We start from the raw sequence: 21,581 nt of genomic DNA on the forward strand, positions 1-21,581 counted from the left end.
TTCAATGATTTGTGATCTTCACCGGTGTCTATGGATTACATGAAATCTTTCCACCTTTATCCACCTTTGTCATGGTAGGGAGAACACTTCAATGTAAGGGTGGGGTCATCTAAGATAGCACAAGGGTTAAGAGAACGTGTTTCAGCATTAAATCACGGTGCTACTCGGTTTTGTCTAACAAGCTTAGGTTTCAGGGGGGCAACAACATTGAGTGTTCTCCTAAGGGCTTGTGAGGCATCATTCACAAACTGTTCACTGGGACTGAAGCTATGAGAGCTGGTCCTAGAGTATTTGCTCAGCATGTTACTAAGTATTGGTTGACCTGTGAGTTTTAAACTCAGACACCGAACGGTCAGATAATATTCTTCTAATCTGTTTTTCATTCACTGGGGCAGTAGCACGTTCTAATGTAAACTGGAAGGTAATCAGAAAGTGATCTGAAATGATGGGGTTATGAGGAAGGACACTCAGCTGGCTAATCTCTATATCATGAGTTAAACAATGTCCAGGGTGTGCTTGTGACAGTGAGTGGGTTCATTTACTTTTTGTGTGAAACCAACATAATCTAATACAGCGCCACATGCATTTCCTAGACAGTCACTAGAGTCATCAAAATGAATATTCAAATCCTATCATTATAATTCTTATCAGAATCTAAAACAGTAGTCGATAGAAAGTCAGAAAACTCAGTTACACATTGTGAATACGGGCCGGGAATACGATAAATATTTTAAAATAAAACTGCATGTTGAGTCTTCCTGTTTGGGTGACTTATAGACAATATAAGTTATAATCATGTTTGACTTCAGTGCTAGGAAGGAGACTGTGATGTTACTGCCAAACCACCTCCTTTCCCTGAAATCCTGGTTTTCTGATTGTTCGGGCTGTGCTTCATTCAGTCTAACATAGTCATCCTGTTGTAGCCAAGTTTCTGTTAAGACTAGTAGACCAAGTTTGTTATCTTTAATTAACTCATTGACTAAGAGGGACTTAGAGGAAATGGATCTAATGTTTAATAACCATTAGAACCATTTAATGAAATCATAATTCTGCTTGTTGTTATTGAGAGTACCACTATCCATTACTTCAAGGTTTCTGTATCTCACTCCTTTCATTTGCCTTTCAGCACATAAGCTAAAGCTAGGAACTGTTTGACTTTCCCTGCATGGGTTTTGCACCAGCGCTAAAGGAGGCTCAGAGGAGAGTTTTAAATTGCTGCTCTGTGCCCGGGTGTCCTCTCTGGGTTGTCAGGTTGCACGACTAAGGTTAGCAGGAATGTTCCTATAGAGAAGAGCGGCTCCGTCCAAAGTGCGATGGATGCCATCTCTCCGCGTGAGACCGGGCTTCCTCCAAAACGCGCTACAATTATCCACAAAGCCAACGCCGTTTTCTGGCACCATCTAGCCAACCAGATTAACTGATGAAAAGCGGCTGTACATTTTGTCATTGACTACAAGGGGCTGTAAGCTAGTGGGAGAGAGTGTAAATAAAGGATTGATGGGATATTAGCGCAGGCTTGCGCTGGACCAACAGTTCTGCCCACAACTTAAAGGCGGTACTGTCAAATGTCAATGTTCACACAGGCCCACTCAAAATATACCTGTTGGTTTCAAAAGCCTTCACACTCATCAACACATTCACAATATACATACAAACCTGAAAATGTTTTTAGTTTTGGTTTGTGTTGTCTGCTGAATAAAAGATCTTACTTGCTGACTGTAATTGTGGAGAAATCTAGAGTCCTCAGAGCTTAAAGCATGTTTTTCTGCCCTCTACATCTGGTAGCTGTATGATGCACACACGAGGAAATGAAGGCATGCTGGAAGGGAATGTTTGTGTCCCTTTTCTTGAACCCCGATGAGGAAACTGTACTGTAAACTGACAGGAGGTTGGACTGATATGGAGGGAACGGATTTCTGAGCACAAAAAAAACTTATATATGAATATAATATAAGTTTATAAGCATATGAAAATACGTTCCCCTTTTCTAACTAGGAAGGACTGAGTCACAGTGATTGCTGATGCATATCTTGTGTTTTGGTCCATCAGGTTCACCCTACAGAGACAAGATCACCATCGCCATCCTGCAGCTCCAGGAAGAAGGGAAGCTCCATATGATGAAAGAAAAATGGTGGAGAGGCAACGGTTGTCCAGAGGAAGAGAGTAAGGAGGCCAATGCCCTTGGGGTGCAGAATATCGGCGGGATCTTCATCGTCCTGGCGGCCGGACTGGTCCTCTCTGTGTTTGTTGCTGTAGGAGAATTCCTCTATAAATCCAAGCAAAGCGCACAACTTGAAAAGGTAAAAAAGTTGTTTAACATTTCTGTCATTGTCAGTATAGAAACCACAATATCTTATCATATCGATAAATCTATTGAAAACAGACAACAGAAATGTTTTAGGCGTTCCGGTTAGTAATTTTCTTAGTTCTTTCATCTCATTGCGGAATTACATTGCCACAGACCTAATAGTAAGATACAGACTGGTTTCTTTGCATTTATTCGTTTAGGCCCAATGGCGCCAGCGAGATAAGAAACGTGAGGAATTCTGCTGTCACCACGGAGCCAAGCTAGACTTTAACCATCATCTCAAATGACCTCAAGACAAACTTCAGACACCTTTTAGAACCAACATTATCTTCTCCTCTTTTTTTATTTTGACCCACAATTTCCTTTTTATTTTGACTGACAACATCTGAATTTGAGCTCCATCTTGGAGCTACTACACTCTAGGATCACATGAACACAAAAGGCAGAGGCTTGCTGCACTGCATGACCCATATCTTCAACAGCCGCCCCCACAGCACTCACTCTGCTTGTCCTGGTTTCCATCCTGCAAACATCCATACTGCTTCTACTCTAACAGCTGCAAATGTTCATTTCTGCATCTCCAAGGCTCTCACTCCTTCAGTTCAGCAACCGAACGCCACAAGAAATGTAGGCAAACACTTACGGATTTAAACAAGCAGCACTGGAAGGTACGGCCCAGTCTATAACCTGAACAAGAGCAGCCATTTATCTGTAACTCGGAGGAAACAACCATGTCCAACTCAAATCACGCAAGGATCCACAGATGTAAAATCATTTTTCTAAATATTTGTTAATCCTAAAAAATCTTGACTGTTTTTTTCCAATGTGTGAACAATGTGTATGTACATTTTGTAGCTAAAATAATGTGTTCTCTGTCATTTAAAAAAGTTTATTCTAATAAAAAAGACATACTAATGACCACAGAAGACAGGTCCACCGGATAAAACAGTCCACCAGTCTAGCGTCAGAACAAGTCTTCCAGAGTATCAGGCTGTCAAAAGTGATCAGAGATGGTTTGTCTTAAATCTTTTTAATATATAATAAATTAATTAAAGGTCACAAATAAATGACATGAGCACAAAATAATTGATGCATTTTAGGTACTGTTGAGAGAAAGTGTTTCAAAGAGTCCTTAAAAATAATTTTATTGTTTTTCCTCCATAGTGTCCGCTCCTCTGAGTCCCTTTTTTTTTTTCTTGTGCGCTAAAGTTCAACCTGGTCATTTGTGTCATTTTTGGCAAATATCATGACTAACCAAAGGCTTCTGACCCACATGTACAAACAATAAACACAAAAGCAGTAAACACCCCCGCCCCCCAACGTTAGCTCATGCAGCAGACAGTAAGAGATTCAAGATTCATTTGTTTTGTCATTGTCAGTTAAAACAACGAAAATGCGTTTGGAGCATCAACAACAGACACTCAGTTCAATTTACCAAATAAATACCCAATAAATAAATAACTAACCAATGTGCAGCATCAGTACAAAAAGGAACACAACAAGGACTAAACAAAAAATTAAATAAAAAAAGACATTCAGTGTACACAGATGTTAAGTCAATAGCAGCTTGATGTTGATGTGCAGTAATGCAAAGTCCAGTTCACAGTGTGCTCAGGTGAGACGGTTGGAGAGGGGTGGGGGGCGGTTAGTGGGCGGGACTGTTCAGCAGCCGCACAGCCTGTGGATAAAGGCTGTTATTCTGTCTGGTTGTTCTGGCCTTGGTGGGCCTGTACCTCCTTCCTGAGGAGCAGCAGGTGGAAGAGGTGGTGGGCTGGATGGTGCTGGTCACGCAGGATGTTGTGGACTCTCTTTAGACAGCGGGTGGTGTAGAGGCCGCTCATCTCTGGGAGAGTGGTCCCGATGATTTTCCCCGCTGTTTTCACCACCCGTTGGAGTCTCTGCTGGTCAGCCTTTTATGCAGCTGTAAAACCACACTAGGAAACCAAATTTCAGAACACTGCTGATGGCACAGTTGTAAAAGTTCCCCATCAGCTGCCTGAACATTTTAGCAGTCTTTAGTTTCCTCAGGCGTTGTTGGGCCTTACCCACCACTGAGACAGTGTGTGGATCCCAGGATGGATCCTCTGTGATAGTGACCCCCAGAAATTTAAAACTGGTCACCCTCTCCACCATCTCTGTGCCAATGGAAAGTGGCTGATTGTTAAAAACAATCTTTGAAAGTCAATAATTCCCTTGGTAATTTCCTTGGTCTTTTTGATGTTTAAGATCAGGTCATTATTGTTGCACCATGACGCCAGGTGTTGCACTTCTTTCCTGTAGTCCGTTTCATTATTGTGGTTGATAAGTCCAAGCACTGTAGTGTCGTCAGCAAATTTAACAATGAGGTTGAATGAAGATGATGAGCAGCAGTCGTGAGTGAACAGAGAGTAGAATAGAGGGCTCAGCACACACCCTTAGGGGGGGGGCCTGTATTGATTGATACAGTGGATGAAGTGTACTTTCCCAATCTAACACTCTGTTTGCGGTTGGTTAAAAAATCTGTGATCCAATTGCACAGTGCGGTGTTAAGTCCGAGATGGTGCAGCTTGGCTTGAAGCTTGAATGGCTGAATAACTTTGAACGCCAAACTGTAGTCCACAAAAAGAAGCCATGCCTAGGTGTTCTTATGCTCCAGATGCTCCAGTAACCTATAGAGCACAGTAAAGCGTTCTGGTGAAACAAACACAAAGTAAATTACGACGTTTATCTCCACATGTCCCTCAAAAGAGCATCAAGCCCAAGAAAGGTCAACGAGAAACCTGAGAACCAAGTTTTTCATCTAAATCTCTCCAAATAAGAACATGTTAAAAGTAGCTGGTATGAAAATGAACAGCAGCAGAATTTTACCATAAGAGGCCTTTAGATGAGTCAGCTCTTTGTCATATTCACAGAACATGACTGCATTAGTCTCTGTGAGTGTTCTTTACAGCTTCTATCAGGCTGAACTCAGCTCAAGAAAGAACATAGACAAGGAGTCTGCAACCCAAGGCTCCAGAGCCGCATGTGCTCCATCACAGCTCTCTGGTTTAAGAAAAGGAATAAAGTGTTTCACTTTAAAAAATAAAGTTAAAAGTAAGCAAGTATTAAAGTAAAGTAGCTGAAACTGTATTCCGCTCATTCACAAACAGCTGAAGGACAGAGCACATCTCTCCACCTGGCTATGGTAGCTTTAATTCTCCAACAATACATTTGTCCTTCATAGTTTATCAAAGTCGTACTAAAACATGATTTTGACGACCGTGTTTCACAGAAAATCAATCTCAGGTCAGCGAGAACATCCAGAATTTATATTTAAGGCAGATTTTCTATTTTTGAACTTTCAGTTATAGAGGAAGGGGTCACTGGATTAGCTCTGGTTTAATTTTGATTTATTAGATTTATGAATTTCTGGTTATGAGGAAATCTACTGAAATCACAGGGCTAAGAAATGAAATGAAGTGATTGATTTTACAATTTGTGACTCAATTCCTCCTTTGTTTAACCCTTGGGGTATCCTATGACCCCACCCTTACATTGACGTGTTATTCTTACCATGACAAAGGTGGATAAAGGTGGAAAGATTTCATGTAATCCATGGACACCAGTGAAGATCACAAATCATTGAAGAAAAAAGGTTCAGAGCACTGTCTAGTGGGTCTAGATGACCCAACTCCCAATGTTAAATTGCCTAGGATAGCACAAGGGTTACCCTGCTGACTGCAGAATGACAACAGTGTCACATAGTTAGAGGCCCTCAAGAGTTGTTCTAGATACAAATTTACTCTGTCCTTAAAACATGTAGGGCAGTGAGACTCAGCCTCTGCTACATAAAAGTCTCCAATTTTATGAGCAAAATAGTTGATTCGTGAAAACGACATGATTATCCCTTGTGCTATCCTAGGCACTTTAACATTGGGAGTTGGGTCATCTAGACCCACTAGACAGTGCTCTGAACCTTTTTTCTTCAATGATTTGTGATCTTCACTGGTGTCCATGGATTACATGAAATCTTTCCACCTTTATCCAACTTTGTCATGGTAGAAATAACACGTCAAAGTAAGGGTGGGGTCATCTAAGATAGCACAAGGGTTATGTGTACACATTTAACCTCTTCAAGTGATTAGCCCAGGCAGGGTATTCTGTACCGTCCACCAGACCACACAAGGAAGGACAACAAAGCAGACTCACATTCACATCTACCAAACAATTTTCACCCATTTAGCATGTTTTTGAATGAAAGTACTTTCAGAAAACCCAGAGGAGAACATGCAAACGGCCGTCTTACTTCAAGTCAGAGGTGCTGACTACTACCCCACCAGACAGGATCAACCAATCAACTGTTTTCTCCTGTCAGTAGCCAACTGGCATGTCTCCTCTCTGAAGTTGATCACATTTCAACCTGGAGCACTTATTATTTCAAACAGTAGGCAGTTTTTAACAGGAAAACATGTCTTTCAGTCTGCCAGGTCATCCCTTGGAACACACCATTGAGACTGTTGAAAACTGAAAAGACATAGTCAAACCGGTTGCCGTCCAGAGTTAGTTACAGTTTATTTTGTGATGTGTGCGAAATACTGGGAATTATGACCATGTCACACAGCCACTACGTACATTTTGTGCAATGGCCATGTTTTAAATTTTGGCATTTCGTGATACATACATGATCTATGTAATTCATGAGCTTTTCTTGCGTTAGTCATTCGTCAATGTCCGCAGATGTCGATCAAAGGCTTCTGCTGATAGGTTTTTACGTGAATTTGGCTTGGAGCTTGTTCAAAATTTGTCGTTGGTTGGCCGTTTATGCGTATTTTTACGTAGTTTATATGCAATTATTGCCTTAACCTTGTGCAATTGTTCAGGATTTTTGTGTCTTTCCACGACCGTTCCATATATGTCTAATGGACTTTTTACACTTGTACCACTGATGTATAACTTTTCTATCGTGTATAGGGCGCACACATCACGTTAAAACTATGTAATAGACGCACAAATCACTAACGAACTACACATAAACAGCACAATAGTCACGTACGGTTCGTGTTCTACGTTGGTTTACATCTTCTTTGAGTGGTTTATCCGTACTTATACCATGGTTTTAACGTGGGTCATTCGTAAATCATCTGTGAAAATTTTATATAAAGAAAACTACTTTTCTCACTTTTTCCATTTATATTCACATAGGAACAATTTTCATCCGTGCAATTTGTGCTAAATGCACGTATAGGCTGTGTGACACGTCCTTCTGGAAGAGAAAGCTTTGTGAAAGCTTTAAAATGAGAAAGAGATCTTAGTTAGATTTAGCACATTAAATCTTAAACTAGGCATCTTTTATTCCCACTTAGTCCTGTAAAGGGTCATGGACGTTGGTGGCGTGTATCCCAGCAGCTGTTGCGCAAAGGAAGGGTCACCCTGTGTCACAGTGGGGAAAGGGAGGGAGTACCCAGGTGCAGAGAGGAGGAGAGGCAGGAGGTTGCAGGGGAACGGGGCTTTAATAATAACAAAACTACAAAAACAAAAACCACTGCATACGGCAGGCTAGGAAACTCGAAATACATTACACTCGAAACTGGGGAACAATACAATATGGACCAGCACAGGAGGAAGGGAAAGACAGGACTTAAATACATACAAGGCAACAAGACACAGGTGGAAACACTCAGGACTGATGGGGCAAGGTCAAACTCGAAACAACAACGGAACAGGAAATACTACAAAATAAAACAGGAAGTGAAACTCAAAACATCACAGAACAAAAGGAAACAAACCACAAGGGCAAAGAAACAGAAACCGTAACACCCTGCCCACCTATGGAGCCTAATTTTAATTACCAGCCAACCTGCGAAGGATGTTTTTGGATTTTGGGAATAGACCAGAGGGCCTAGACATGCTTGGAAAGAACATGCTGGGATTCAAACCTGAATCTTTTCGCCTAAGCCGACATTGCTGATCATCAGACCACCTGGTCTGATGATTAGCAATCGGACCACCACCCAATTGTTTTATTCATGAGACAAAATGCAGAGCCTGGCACTTCAACCCCACCATCCACCCTGTGGTCGGTTCATCGTAGTATTCCTAATTCCTAATTAGTATTCATCGTACAGCTCTGTGTGTAAGGGTCCTTCACAACCCAAGTCAGGCTGAGCTCTGAGGGAAAAGGCCGTGTCACACAGCCACTACGTACATTTTGCTCATTTTGCACGGATGAAAATTGGTCATATGTGGATATACACGGAAGAATTGAGAAAAGTTGTGGTCCGTGCCTGAAAGTTTCACAGATGCATCACGGATGAAGATGTTAAAACCACGGAAAAATTAAGAAATAAACCATGCAAAGAACCTGTAAATCAACGTAAAACGTGAACCGTGTGTCATTATTGTGCTTGTGATATGAGCGCTGTACACACGATCTAAAAGTTATACATCAGTGGTATATGCAAGAAAAGTCCATTACACACACGTGGAACGGTCGTGGACAGCCACAAATTTGTGTGTGGGTCTCACAAAAATCACGCACAATTGCGTTAGATTTCCATAATAATTGCATGTAAACTACGTTAAATATGCATAAACTGTGTAATTCTGAACCAAGCAAAAATTTCGAATAGCTGAAAACCGAATTCACGGAAAGACGGACGAAAGAAAGACGGACATCTATGCACATCGACAAATGACGAACGAAAGAAACACTTGTGAATTACGTATATCACGCGAGGATCACGAAAGACCATAATTTCATACATGGACTGAGTGCAAAAAGCTGTGTGACACCGTCTTGAAGATTATATCAGAACCTGGACCCTTTGTCTTTTATCGTAGTTATAAAGATTCGGTTAATATTTATTCCTCAAGCATCACAGGGTGGTATAAAACTGTTTGTACCCCCATGTTCAGAAACAGACCTATTGTGCCTGCACAGAAACTTTCCTAAATATACTGGAAAAAAAATCCAATTCATGACAATATGAGTAGCACTGAGCAAAATGAAGTAATAGAATAACATATAAACATAATGTAGTTAACTCCCCAAGAAATACAAAAAAGTTCATCTGTTTGGTTCACAGTAAAATAACGTATATATGTAAGTAATATCAATGATGGTTATTGTACAGCATTATAATCAATATAAACTGAGTTTTTTGTCACTGCAGCAGAATGTCAAACTTATTGTGACTTTTTTTTTGAAGAAATCAACATTTTTACATGAGTGCAAAACTTTTGGTCTGTAAACCTTTTTTCCACATGTTCAAATCCTTTTTTGCAGGCACAAATTGTTTATACACAATAACAAATTAGTAAATCTGAAGTTGCTCAGATGTTTTAGTCTAAATGTTTTTTGACTAAAACTCGAGATGTTTTTTTTTTTTAGATTTCAAATGTGTCCACTTTGTTTCTTCTTCTGTGTTAAAGTTCCAGATTCTGTGGGGGGTCCAAGTCAGCAATAGGTGACTGCACTTTAGACCTAACTTTAAGCCTTCGTCCCCCCAAACACTGAACAAAGGCAAAGCAAAGTGGACTGAGGTTTTGCTAAAAGACAGAGAAGCACCAAATTCACATCTTGTCTTAAACTGCCACATAATCAATGCAAGAAACTGCAAACCAAGAAATAAACAAAATCGTTAAAACTCAGTTCACTCTAGACAGTTCTCATATTTAAGTGACTAAGGGCGTTACACCGACAAAGATATTCAAATTATAACCACAATTTGCTTTACAAAATGAATGATTAAAATGTGTTTAAATATTGAATTTGGAAACTTTTTAGAGCTTCAACTACTTTAAAAAGTATTTATTGTTTTATTCATCATCTCTGTATATTCGCATTACATCCTCCCTAAGGATGTAATGTAACTCCCTCTGTGAAATGGGAAGTTCTCTTACTTCTGGAAGGTTCTGCATTACATTTTTGTCAGCACTCTGACTAACAACAATCATTATTTAAGGTGAAGTTGTATGTGACTTTTTTCTTTTTTGTATTTCCTATGTGGGGGCCATATGCCAATGATAATGTTGGAGTTGGAGTCTTTTCATTTTGAGTTTTCCAGATCACTTAAGTCATTTTTAAACAAACTGTAGCAGGACCAGAGGAGGTCCTTGTTACAGGACAGTTTTTCTTAGGGAATCCAGAGACATTACAGCTGTTTTATCTGGATTAATAGGATCCCAAATTGATTTCTCAGAGATGATAAATCAAGTTTCTGTCATCTTCCATGTACATTGGAAGGGGTTTTTCCTCTTTTGTCAGACAAAATAAAGGGTAGAGATGTCTTTTAACCCTTGTGCTATCTTAGATGACCGCAACCTAGCATTGACGTGTTCTCCCTACCATGACAAAGGTGGATAAAGGTGGAAAGATTTCATGTAATCCATGGATACCAGTGAAGATCACAAATCATTGGAGAAAAAAAGGTTCAGAGCACTGTCTAGTGGGTTTAGATGACCCAACTCCCAATGTTAAAGTGCCTAGGATAGCACAAGGGATAAGTAGTATTTTGGTTGTGGTCATTGGAGCATGACTGTAGGCCAGTGGCATAAATACACTAAATTACCTAAAGGATTGGCTCACCCATTCAAATGATCAGAATCAGGTGTCCTAGTCACTTGGTCTGACCACAGGTTTATATAATCCAGCACTCAGACATGCAGACTGTTTTCACAAACATATGTGAAACAATGGAGCGCTCTCAGGAGCGCAGTGAATTCCTGCGTGGAAATGTCATAGGATGTCATCTGTGCAGCAAATCCAGTGGTGTAATTTCCTCACTCCTAAATGTTCCACAGCCAACTGTCAGCTCTTTCAAAACAAAATGGAAGACTTTGGGAACAACAGCAACTCATTCACCAAGTGGTAGACTACGTAAAATGATGGAGAGGGGTCAGCGGATGCTTAAGTGCAAAGAGGTCACTGACTTTCTACAGTCAATTGCTACAGAGCTCCAAATTTCACAAGACCTTAAGATTAGCTCAACTACAGCACACAGAGAGCTTCATGGAATTAGTTTTAATGGCTGAGCAGCTGCATCCAAGCCACACATCACCAAGTGCAATGCAAAGCGTCGGATGCAGTGGTGGAAAGCTCGCCGCCACTGGACTCTAGAGCAGTGGAGACGCCTTCTCTGGAGTGATATATCATCTGGAAATCTGATAGACAAGTCTGGGTTTGGAGGTTGCCAGGAGAACGGTACATTTTGGACTTCCATGTGCCGAGTGTGAAATTTGGTGGAGGAGGAATTATGGTGTGGGGTTGTTTTTCAGGACTTGGGCTTGACCCTTTAGTTCCAGTGAAAGGAACTCCAAATGCTTCAGGATACCAAAACATTTTTGACAGTTCCATGCTCCCAACCTTGTGGGAACAGTTTGGATCAGCCCCTTCCTCTTCCAATCAGACTGTGCACCAGAGCACAAAGCAAGGTCCATAAAGACATGGATGACAGAGTCTGGTGTGGATGAACTTGACTGGTCTGCACAGAGTCCTGACCTGAACCCAGTAGAACACCTTTGGGATGAATCAGAGCAGAGACTGGGAGCCAGGCCTTCTCCACCAACATCAGTGTGTGACCTCAACAATGCGCTTTTGGAAGAATGGTCTAAAATTCCTATGAAGAAACTCCTCAACCTAATGGACAGCCATCCCAGAGGAGCTGAAGCTTTCATAGCTACATAAGGTGAACCGACATCATTTTGAAGTCTGTAGGTCAGGAATAAGATAACACTTCAGTTTATATGTTAGTCAAGGCAGGTGAGCGAATACTGTTGGTGATATAGTGCATATCATGGTATTTATGGTACTAGACTAATTTGTCTGACCAAAAGAAGAAAACACAAAAAAATACAGCTACTCAGAAAAAAAATTTCTTTCTGGACTCGAACCATCCTTATATATGGAAACAGCCACTTCACCAAATACTCATGGAGCATATCAGAAACACAATAGCTCAAAATAAAAAAAGCTAGGCAGCCTTGGTGGGTGGTGGCCAGGTCCTGGAAAGAGCTAGGTTGAATCTTTTCCCATCAGTGTGTGGGACTCGAGGTAGCAAAAGTTTGTCTCTTTTCTTCTGGGGCATTCATCTGCCAAAACTATTTGAGAAATAGACCGGACCAGCAGGATTTCCAAACCAAAGAATCCAAAATTACCTGCTGTCCTTTTCCCCCACAACCAAAAAGTCTGTTAATGTTTCCAAAAAACATGTAAAGGTTCAAACATGAAGAGTAGAATCACTTTTTAAAGTTAATCATGTTTTAAAGTTCATGACAGAATCAACCAGTAGAAAGAATGGATGATGAATGGATGATGATGCAGGAAGGATGAGGATTTCCCTAGATGTAGTGAGAAAATGAGAGCTGTGATATTAAAACAAGATTTGTGTCACTAAAATGAGAAACAAAAACAATCTAAACTGCAAACATAATGTACAGTTTTGAAAAATATATCCTTTAAAGTTGCAAAATTGAAAAGTTTTCAAATTTGCTTTCAAAATCTATGTCTTTGTTAAAAAATACATGTTTGCATTGGTGACCTTCATGAACCTGGTTTATATGGTGTCATTTCACAGATTTCAGATTCATCTTTGTGTTCTCCGCTTGGAGCCAATCCCAGAGCAGTCAGCATGAAGCCTCTTGTCTGTGATTGGCTCGTTTGGTGGCACATTTTTAACGCTGAACTCAGCATTGAGAATATAGACAGAAAGCCAGAATGGAAGAAGTGCATCCGAAAACAGAAATGACACGATCTTCAGCAGATTTATGAAGATCAGAAATGTATTTTGTGACCGACAAAAGAGATTTTGAAAGCAAATCTTCAATGTTTTCATTTATGGTTTAGAAAGTAATGTTTTTAAACTTTGCTTTTGATTACAGTTTACAAGGTCGTGTGAATTTTGCCTTCATTTTAGTGGCACAAACGTGACTTCATACTGTGAGACCAGCTAAAACTTAGACAGAAGCAGGACCTGAGAGGAGCAGACCTCAACCTCACTCAGGTGCTGTGCTGCAGAGCTATGACAATGTAAAAAAAATATGACCAAGTTTTTAACAAAAATCTGGTGAACTAATGGCAAACACAGCAATAATGTTCTGTGTGTCTTCGGTGTCTTGTGCTCTTGTGCAAACTAGCAAGGTATAAAAAAGTGACATTCTCAGCTTCTCTTCCACATCATTGTCCCTCTGTTCCTCCTGTCACTCCTATTCCTCTGTGGGGTTTTTTCCTCTCTGCACCAGCTGTGAAGGCTGCACAATAACTTGGCTTTCAGGGTGAAAGTACCACCAGCTGTTTGTGAAAATCAACACAGAACACACGCCTACCACCTTGCATGTGCATGTACACAGACAGAAAACATCTTCAGATCAACTTCAGCATCTCGGCTTCTTTTGTTTATTTCATTTTTCAGAAAATAGACATTTAATTCAAAAATGTCCTTTAACTACTAACATGATTAGCTATGAACGTTGGCGTTCGGGAAGAAGTCATTGTTGGCACTGACTTTTAAATATCAGGGGTGCCCATTTAAACAGACAACACAAGTGTACCAAAGCTAATATTTGAAGAAGGTAATTACATTTAAAATTAAAAAATTAAAACTATTCTTGCTATCTCACTCACTCTAGATGGAAATTAGACACAGACAAGAGGAATTTTTAGCTTTTGACAACAACCTTTTTTTTTAATCGATAAATTAAATCTACAATACCTGCAATTTTTTTAGAAGACATGGCTTCTGCTTCACAATTTCTTAAATGCTGTCTTGAGCTCCTCCAAGCATTCTTGAACCTCTGTAATCCTGTGACCCTGAGCAGCCATCATCAATCCCAGCCCAGCCGGCACCCCAGATCCCAGTGGCTCCCTTCAGTGTCAGCAGAAAAGGTCAACACTGTAATCATAACTGCAAAGGTGTTGGAGCAAAAAATTTGTAAAGACAGATAAATAAATAGTGCTTACTGTAGCCATGATGAAGTTGGTGTTAAAATTCTCTAAAGACCCGCTCCGATGGAAATGGTTTTTTTACATGTTCTCGTAACATTTTTCTCCCAAAAGAGGACATATCCATCCATCGATCCATCTATCCATTTCCTTAACCCGCAGTATCCCTTTCGAGGTCACAGGGGCGCCACAGCATTACCTGTCTACTGTTGGGCAAAGGAAGGCGGGGTACACCCTGGACAGGCCAGAGGCGCTAACCACTGCCCCACTGTGGCTGCATCAGTAGTTTACCATCACCAAGTTTGAATGGGGAGGGAATAAATAATTGCTACACATTGTAAAGCGCTTTGGGCGTCTGGAAAAGCACAGAAAAATACAACCATTACTATTATTATTATAATACAAGCTACTACATCACCAAAGTCTCCCTGCTCTGCTCCATTCTGATGCATTCACTTACAGAAATAGATCCACGTCTTTATTTTCTTCATCTGAATTGGAATCTGGATCTAAAATTTACGGCTGGATAGCTCTGATGTTCGCCATTTTTGTTGCAGCAGTAATGTCAGGTATTGCAGGGCTGTAAGCTAGCAGGAGAGAGTGTACAAAGAGATGATGGGAAGTAGGGGAGGGTTTTCACTGTTACACCACTCCTGCCCACAACTCAGAGACGAATTTCTAATGAACTCCTGCTACTCTGCAGAAGCTATGTACTAGAAAACAGTTTTTATTTTTTTATTTATTGTTTAAGAAATGGCATAATCAAAATGAAAAAACCATTGGGAACGCTTTGACAAAAGATCAGAAAATGATCGGAGTAGGACTTTAAAGAATGAACAAAATTAGATTATTTTGCATAAGCACAGATCCCTTTACGGTCGCTGTAAAGATTTGGCCCACAGGTGGACCTGAAAATATTCTTGTTTGTTTTTTTATGGAAAGCAATTTGAGCTGTCTGTTTGACATGAAAGGTGCTTTATATATAAAATTAATTTGAATTAATTTGAATTTGAATCCATAGTTCATAGTCCGTACTTCACCCTGACTGATCGCCAAAATCTGAACTCTAATGATGGCATAAATGGCTCGTAGAAATTAATTGTTGCAAGGTAGTCATACTTTTTTGGGATGTTACAATCTAGTAAAGTTTTATGTTTTCATCAGCAGTGTTCAAACTGTTTAAGTCAAAACCTGTAGCCCATGTATTAGCAGAAAATGGCTAGTTTTCATGGGTAAACACAGGACTGCATCTTAGCTTTAGTGGATGATTAGACCTTTAGCTTCATAAAAATGAGTATCTTAGGGAGGTTGCTGCAGTGGGTACGCAATAACATCTTTAGTTAACATAGTTTATCATCCAGGGCAACCAGAGATAACCTGGGGATAGATTTCCTTAAGCCTTAGTCACATGCAACCTGTACGGCTCAGTGGCTCATGAAGGGTTGTAGAGAGGTGCTTCTTGCAGTTCCCTTGCGGCCACCCCAAGGGACGTTATAAAAATGGAATGCACGATTGTCGTGAGTGTGATAAGTACATGAGGACATTTTTGATATTTAATGTAAGTTACACGCACTCATGATGTATGGGTGATGCTGTGGTATGGTGACCCTAAGCCACATGCCAGTTGTTTGTAAAGTACTGTCTCCCTACTGTCTGCTCACAAATGCTGCACGCATGGATGTGCATGTGAGACATAGGTCCCTGTTGGACGCCTGTAAGATGCTCACACAAACTCCAATTTGATTGTTCAAAACCCTCATTTCTAACAGTCAAGATACACAAAGAGCACACACTTATCGTGTGAACATCACTAGCGGACGCATTGAGCAGTGCGCAGGATTTGGGTGGGTTAAAAAAATCTAAAATCTGTACGACACACATGTGTCTCTCCTACTTGGATGCAGTCTGGTTTGAACCCTTTCAGCTTTCCTTCTGGGAAGAGTGTAGTGACTTGCACAGCCTGTCAAGTTTTCTGACAGGCTGAGGTTTAGGTGAACGGGACAGAGAAGCAGATCATTGTCTCTCTTTCAGAGCACTTTCCGCCCAGTGGCTCAGCGTTTTTGAACCAAACTGCTGCCACCTCCCAACTTTTTCAGCTCAAGCAAGGAGCACGGTGTGTCTCAAATTACTTTGTGGAGTTTCAGACCCTGGCAGCCAGCAATCGATGGACAGATGAGGTGGAATGGTGGGTGTTTTCATCAACGACTCTCCTGCAAACTCAAGCACTAACTAGCAGTGCTAGCTGCTTGACGATCTGGAGTACCTGACTAATTTAGCCACCAGGATCAAGTGGAGGACAGGAGGTTGAATGAATGAAAGTCATGGTGGTTTATGCTGTGTGCCACTGAGTAAGTCATTATTCTCCATCTCTGCAGCTCCAGCCCTTCATCTTCCACATGTTTTCTTGATCCCAAGCAGTTGGGCTTGGGTTGGCTTTTAAGCGATGGAGACGCATGCGGGCGGCCAGGTCCTTACATAAGAGTCTTTCTGGAAAACTCCAACAGTCATCATTTCACCATTGAGAAGACAATGGCTACTCACCCCACTGCTCTCTATCTGACTCTTGGTGACTCAGCAGTGGGATGGGTCTAAGACTCGTTGATTCTCGTTCAGATGGTAATCTCATCCTCCAGGAGGCTGCAGAAAAACTTTCAAACCACTTATACTCTTTTTCGGATCAATACTATTAATGGATAAACAATTCACAAGCTTTTAGCAAGGATGGTACCAGATCTGTCTATTACACTGAACTAATGTCCTTTTTCATTGTAGAAGCAGTGACACTTGTTATTTGGGCATTTCATTTCTTGTATACACTCACCCAAAATTGACTGGGTCTCTGAAAAGCTGCCATCCTGGAGCCCTTTTTGTTCATTAACCTGTTTAGATGCTGCTGCTGTACATTCTTTTGTTTCTCTCTCTGGACCAAAGTAGGGTTTCCCATTAGTTTTAGGACTTAAGTGACTTTTTTTTGTAAACATTGGGCTTAGTATCTTTCCCCTCACTGCTATGATTGTGTCACGTCTATTCCAAATGACTTATTCATGTAGAGTACATAGATATCCCCTGTTCTGTCCCAAGCGGGTGGCTATTGGACAATATGTAGAATATAGTCTACAGACTGGTATAATTTGACCCTCCCCCTCTCCAACTGATAGGAAGAGGATCTTCTTTGGAAAATATGATGATGGATTGCGAATCTGCATTGACGACAGAGGTCTGAACAGTATCATGGTGTGTAACTCTTTTCCATTCCTCTGCTAACACTGCTTTTGATTTATTGAGGGGTTTCACCTTTGTTTCCAACCTGGGACCACTGGAGCGCATTCTTTTTGGTGCTAATACAAGAGAAAGATGAGTAGATCTGCAACCTGAGCTACCAATGAAGGACTTCTTCTTCTTGACATTTTTCTCCAGACATTAAGAGCCATGTGCAGCACGTCCAAGACATCTTACAGTGCCTGCTTGAAAATCAGCTTTTTTGTAAAGCTAAGAAATAAGATTTCTATGCTTCACAAACTAGGTCTCTCTGGCTCTCCTGGCACTTAGAGGGGGACCCTAAGCTTCATGTAGTTATTGATGTAGTTATTGACTGACCTGTCCCTAGTGGCAAGAGAAAGTTCCAGAGCTTTCTTGGCTTTGCTCCTACAGTTTCTTTATCAGGGGCTTCAGTGATGCGGGTACACCTCTTCACAGACTGTCTTCAGTAAAGGGAAGCCCTGCCTGAGATTAAGAGGCCTGCAAAGTGTGGCAGAAAGCAGAAGACATTTCTCCACAGCTCCTTTTTGTTTTTGCCAGACATTTCCAGACATGTCATTGTGGATGTGTTATTACAGAGAACGTATGATCATTAAATTTACCACTGCGCATTCTTTTCTGCCAGCTGACTCCTGCAGAAAGAGACCACTGCAGAACAAAGAAGTGCTTGCAGTGAAGATGCCTCTCAGTGCATGGTATCATCCTTGTGTGAACTGACACTAAGAATCAGGAGCTCATTTGTAGACGTTACTTCTGGCAGAAAATGTGGGCTTTGTTTTTCAACAGGTTCAGCCTGTCAGAGGACAACATTTGTCTCAGCAATACTAGAGGTAGGTGCTTGTAGTTCTGTCATTCAACCTATTTTACTAGAGAACTCACTCACGCTGGGTCTTAGAATAGAGGGTTAGTTTGTAAGGAATAATGATGCTGTTCTTGCTTAGTGGTCATCTGTTCATCCCCCCCAAGTTTTTGTCCTCAGGTCCTAATATGGGGACATTCCTTCCACTTGAAGTGCCACCTGGGAATTGTGGAACTGCTTATCTGGAGGTACATTCATTTTGGTGGGACAGTACATCCTCTGATGTAGGGGCCTTTGTTACTTCTTGGTCTGTGGATGCCAGTGAAGGCAACGTGGAGACCCCCTGCTTAGCTCCTTTGGCCTCTACCTGTGCTCACTAAACCTTGGTCCCACATAGCCACAGACTTCATTAAAAGACTTACCAGCTCCCACATGTACAGTTAGGGACACTTTGACTAACCAATAAATGTGCAGAGCATGTTTTTGCTTTCTAGGGAGGAAGCCGGAATGCCAGAAGAAAACCCACACGTCCACGGGGAGAACATGCAAACTCTCCATAGAAAGGACCTGTAGTCCAATGAGCCACTGTGCAGCCCCATAATCTTTGTGTGATGAGCTTTGGTTTTGGCCAAACATTAGATCTCTAGGGAGTCTAAGATGGCAACCAAACAGAGGGGAATAGGGTCCACAGCACGAAGCTTCACTGCTTGTGCAATTATTATTGTGGACTACCTTTGCAATCAATGCTTTCCAAGCATTCCTGACAGGGTTTCTGTTGAATCTTTCCACCTGTCCATTTCTCTACAGATGATATGGTGCTGTGTGAGACGCTGAAACCTCACAAAATTTCTAAAGTTTAGAAACAGCTTGTTTTCAAACTTACTTCTCTGGTCATGATGAAGCTTGGTTAAGAATCCACCCATTGAATAAAAGCTCCAGACCTACCCCCCTTTCTCAAACGACCACTTATTAGGATGATGGGCACCATAGGCACGTAGTACCCTTGGTAGGTGGACTGCTTGCACATCACTGCCAGCAAGCAGGACATGTCCTCTTAGTGCCCTACCCACCAATTTTAACTGCACCCTTTAGTACATACACCCTTAACCCCACAACAATTTACACTCCAATACACCAACACACATACATTAAATAAGCAAGGTGGGACCTTTGACCATCTGTCCCCTACCCCTACCCCATCCCTGGTGGGGTGAACCTGGCCCTCGGCAACGGCGGCTATGTCCCTTGGGTGCTGGCTTCCTGGACCCAGCGGCCCTCTCTGCACGCAGGGAGAGGGATCTTTGAGTTCTCTGGCAAGACAAATGAACCGGAAATCACATCACATCACGTCTGGGGGAAGTTCACGTTTCTGTGGTGCGGGTTCTGGTCCTTTCCCTTGAGCACTGGGCCTTGCCAAAATTCCAACAGTGGGTGAGCCTGGTCAGGTGATGTTAACAACACTCTTTGGGGTCCTCCACTTCACTCTTGGGCATCCATCTCCAGCAAGGGGCGGATCGCCCTTGAGAGGCCCTAGCTCATGCATGGGGTTTGGGGGATGCTCAAAACTCCTGGGTGGTGGTGGGCCACTCTACTGTGGCTGTGCTCTCTGGGTGCAGGTGCTCTCCAAGGGCGGGGGCCCCACGCTGGACTTTGGGCACGGCACAGGGGCTATTCTTCTGATTGCTTGCACTCTCTGTGTGCCTGTGTCTCCCTGCACTCTGGCACTGGGGGTCCCTGTGGCTGTTATGTTGGCCCCGGTCTTTGTGGCAGACGTGATTGCCCGGGGGGCATATTTTCTCTATCTGCTATACCTACGGGTGTCAGGGAGTTCTGGCTACCACTACTGATTCGCTGAGGGTCTTTGTGTGGGGATGACCGGGCACTCTCCCTCTTTTTTTACATTCCATCACCCACCCCGGGTGAACATTAACACTCACTCGAATACAGGTGTCAGCTCACCTTTGCAAAAATAGTTTGCGTGACTGGATAAAATGCTTTACATTGGTTTGTATGCATAAGTATGTGCGTATGAACAGTAGTTGTATTGTGTACACGTTGACATGTTTGTATGTGAAGATTTTTGGAGCCAACAGATATGTTCAGTAACATTTGAGTGAGTGTGTGGAAAGGCCCCGCACCTTTTAGACTAACATTTACACCTGATAGTAATGATTATAAACTTCCAACAACTTGCTGTTTGTTGCTTTATGTGTCTACCTCCCTTCAATAATCAGCCTTCTATTTTCTTAACGTCCCTTTTTTCCCCATTCTTTTGTGCCCTTACCACCCCTCTCCTTTTCTAACATTTCTCTCTCTTCTTCCCTCCTCTTCTTTTCCGTCTAGTGCAGCAAAAAACTGTTACAAATATAATCAATTTAAAAATAAAAAAGTTTAGCCTAAATTACAAAAGAGGTTTATACAAATATATGCCTTGTGTGACAGAAGGTTCATAACCCCAGGTTGTAGTGGTAAATTCTGTCCAGCACAAGAGGCTTTCAGCATGGGTGGACAGTCAAAACTCTCTGGATGAGAGGGTCATTGTCATTAGGTCAGGTTACATCTGCAAAATTTCTCTGATCGGACCAAAGATCGGATTAGAATTGAACTGTGCACATGGGCCCAGAAAAACTGGGTTCATTATAACAAACGTTTACATACGCCACACTTTCAATCTGAATTAATCATTTTGACATTCTCAGAACTACCGTATTTTCCAGACTATAAGTCGCACCGGAGTATAAGTCGCACCAGCCCAAAAATGCATTATAAAGTAGAAAAAAACACAGATAAGTCGCACTGGACTATAAGTCGCATTTTAACTTTCACAACCTTATATGATACAATCATAGCAGACTGTTTATCTAATAATTTCAAAATAATTTTTTCTCAAACTTATTTATTTATTCTTTTCATGAAGCATCATTGGCCAACTAATACTCTGTTTTCATCCTGTATTTTTAGAAACAGTTGTCATTTTTATTGCATTTCTGAATCTATGAAATCATTGGAAAATAGAATATTTTGTTGTTAGCCTTCAAGATGTTACTGTAAAAAAAAGTTTGCTGATTCTCTGAGTCACTTAACATACTCTTAACACTTAACATACCTCATACATCAAATTGACCCAGGAACATCATCTCTGTTCCTCACAAATGAACATAACAGGAGGGTTAACAATGTATTTATTTCAATTTATTTCTAATTTAAGTCGCTGCGGAGTATAAGTCGCACCCCTTGCCAAACTATGAAAAAAAGGGCGACTTATAGTCCGGAAAATACGGTATCTAAAATACAGTAAACGGTCATAAAAGAAGAACTAT

At 41.4% G+C, this 21,581-nt stretch overlaps 1 protein-coding gene across 6 annotated transcripts in view; it reads left to right on the plus strand.

The window, feature by feature from the left end:
- LOC101172189 (glutamate receptor, ionotropic, kainate 2) overlaps window positions 1-21,581 on the plus strand; it is a 253,946-nt gene that overhangs the window by 225,831 nt on the left and 6,534 nt on the right. For 3 of the 6 annotated variants that reach the window (XM_020709977.3, XM_078933422.1, XM_020709976.3), the window contains 2 exons: window positions 2,050-2,300; window positions 2,509-2,536. In XM_020709977.3, the coding sequence (XP_020565636.1) occupies window positions 2,050-2,300; window positions 2,509-2,536 (279 nt within the window). Of the gene's footprint in view, window positions 1-2,049; window positions 2,301-2,508; window positions 2,977-21,581 lie in introns of all 6 variants that reach the window. The other 3 variants (XM_078933421.1, XM_020709979.3, XR_002291930.3) reach the window with 2 other exon arrangements.

This window comes from Oryzias latipes, chromosome 16 (genome assembly GCF_053564925.1).
Source record: "Oryzias latipes strain Hd-rR chromosome 16, Olatipes_Hd-rR_3.1".
Lineage (NCBI taxonomy): Eukaryota > Metazoa > Chordata > Actinopteri > Beloniformes > Adrianichthyidae > Oryzias > Oryzias latipes.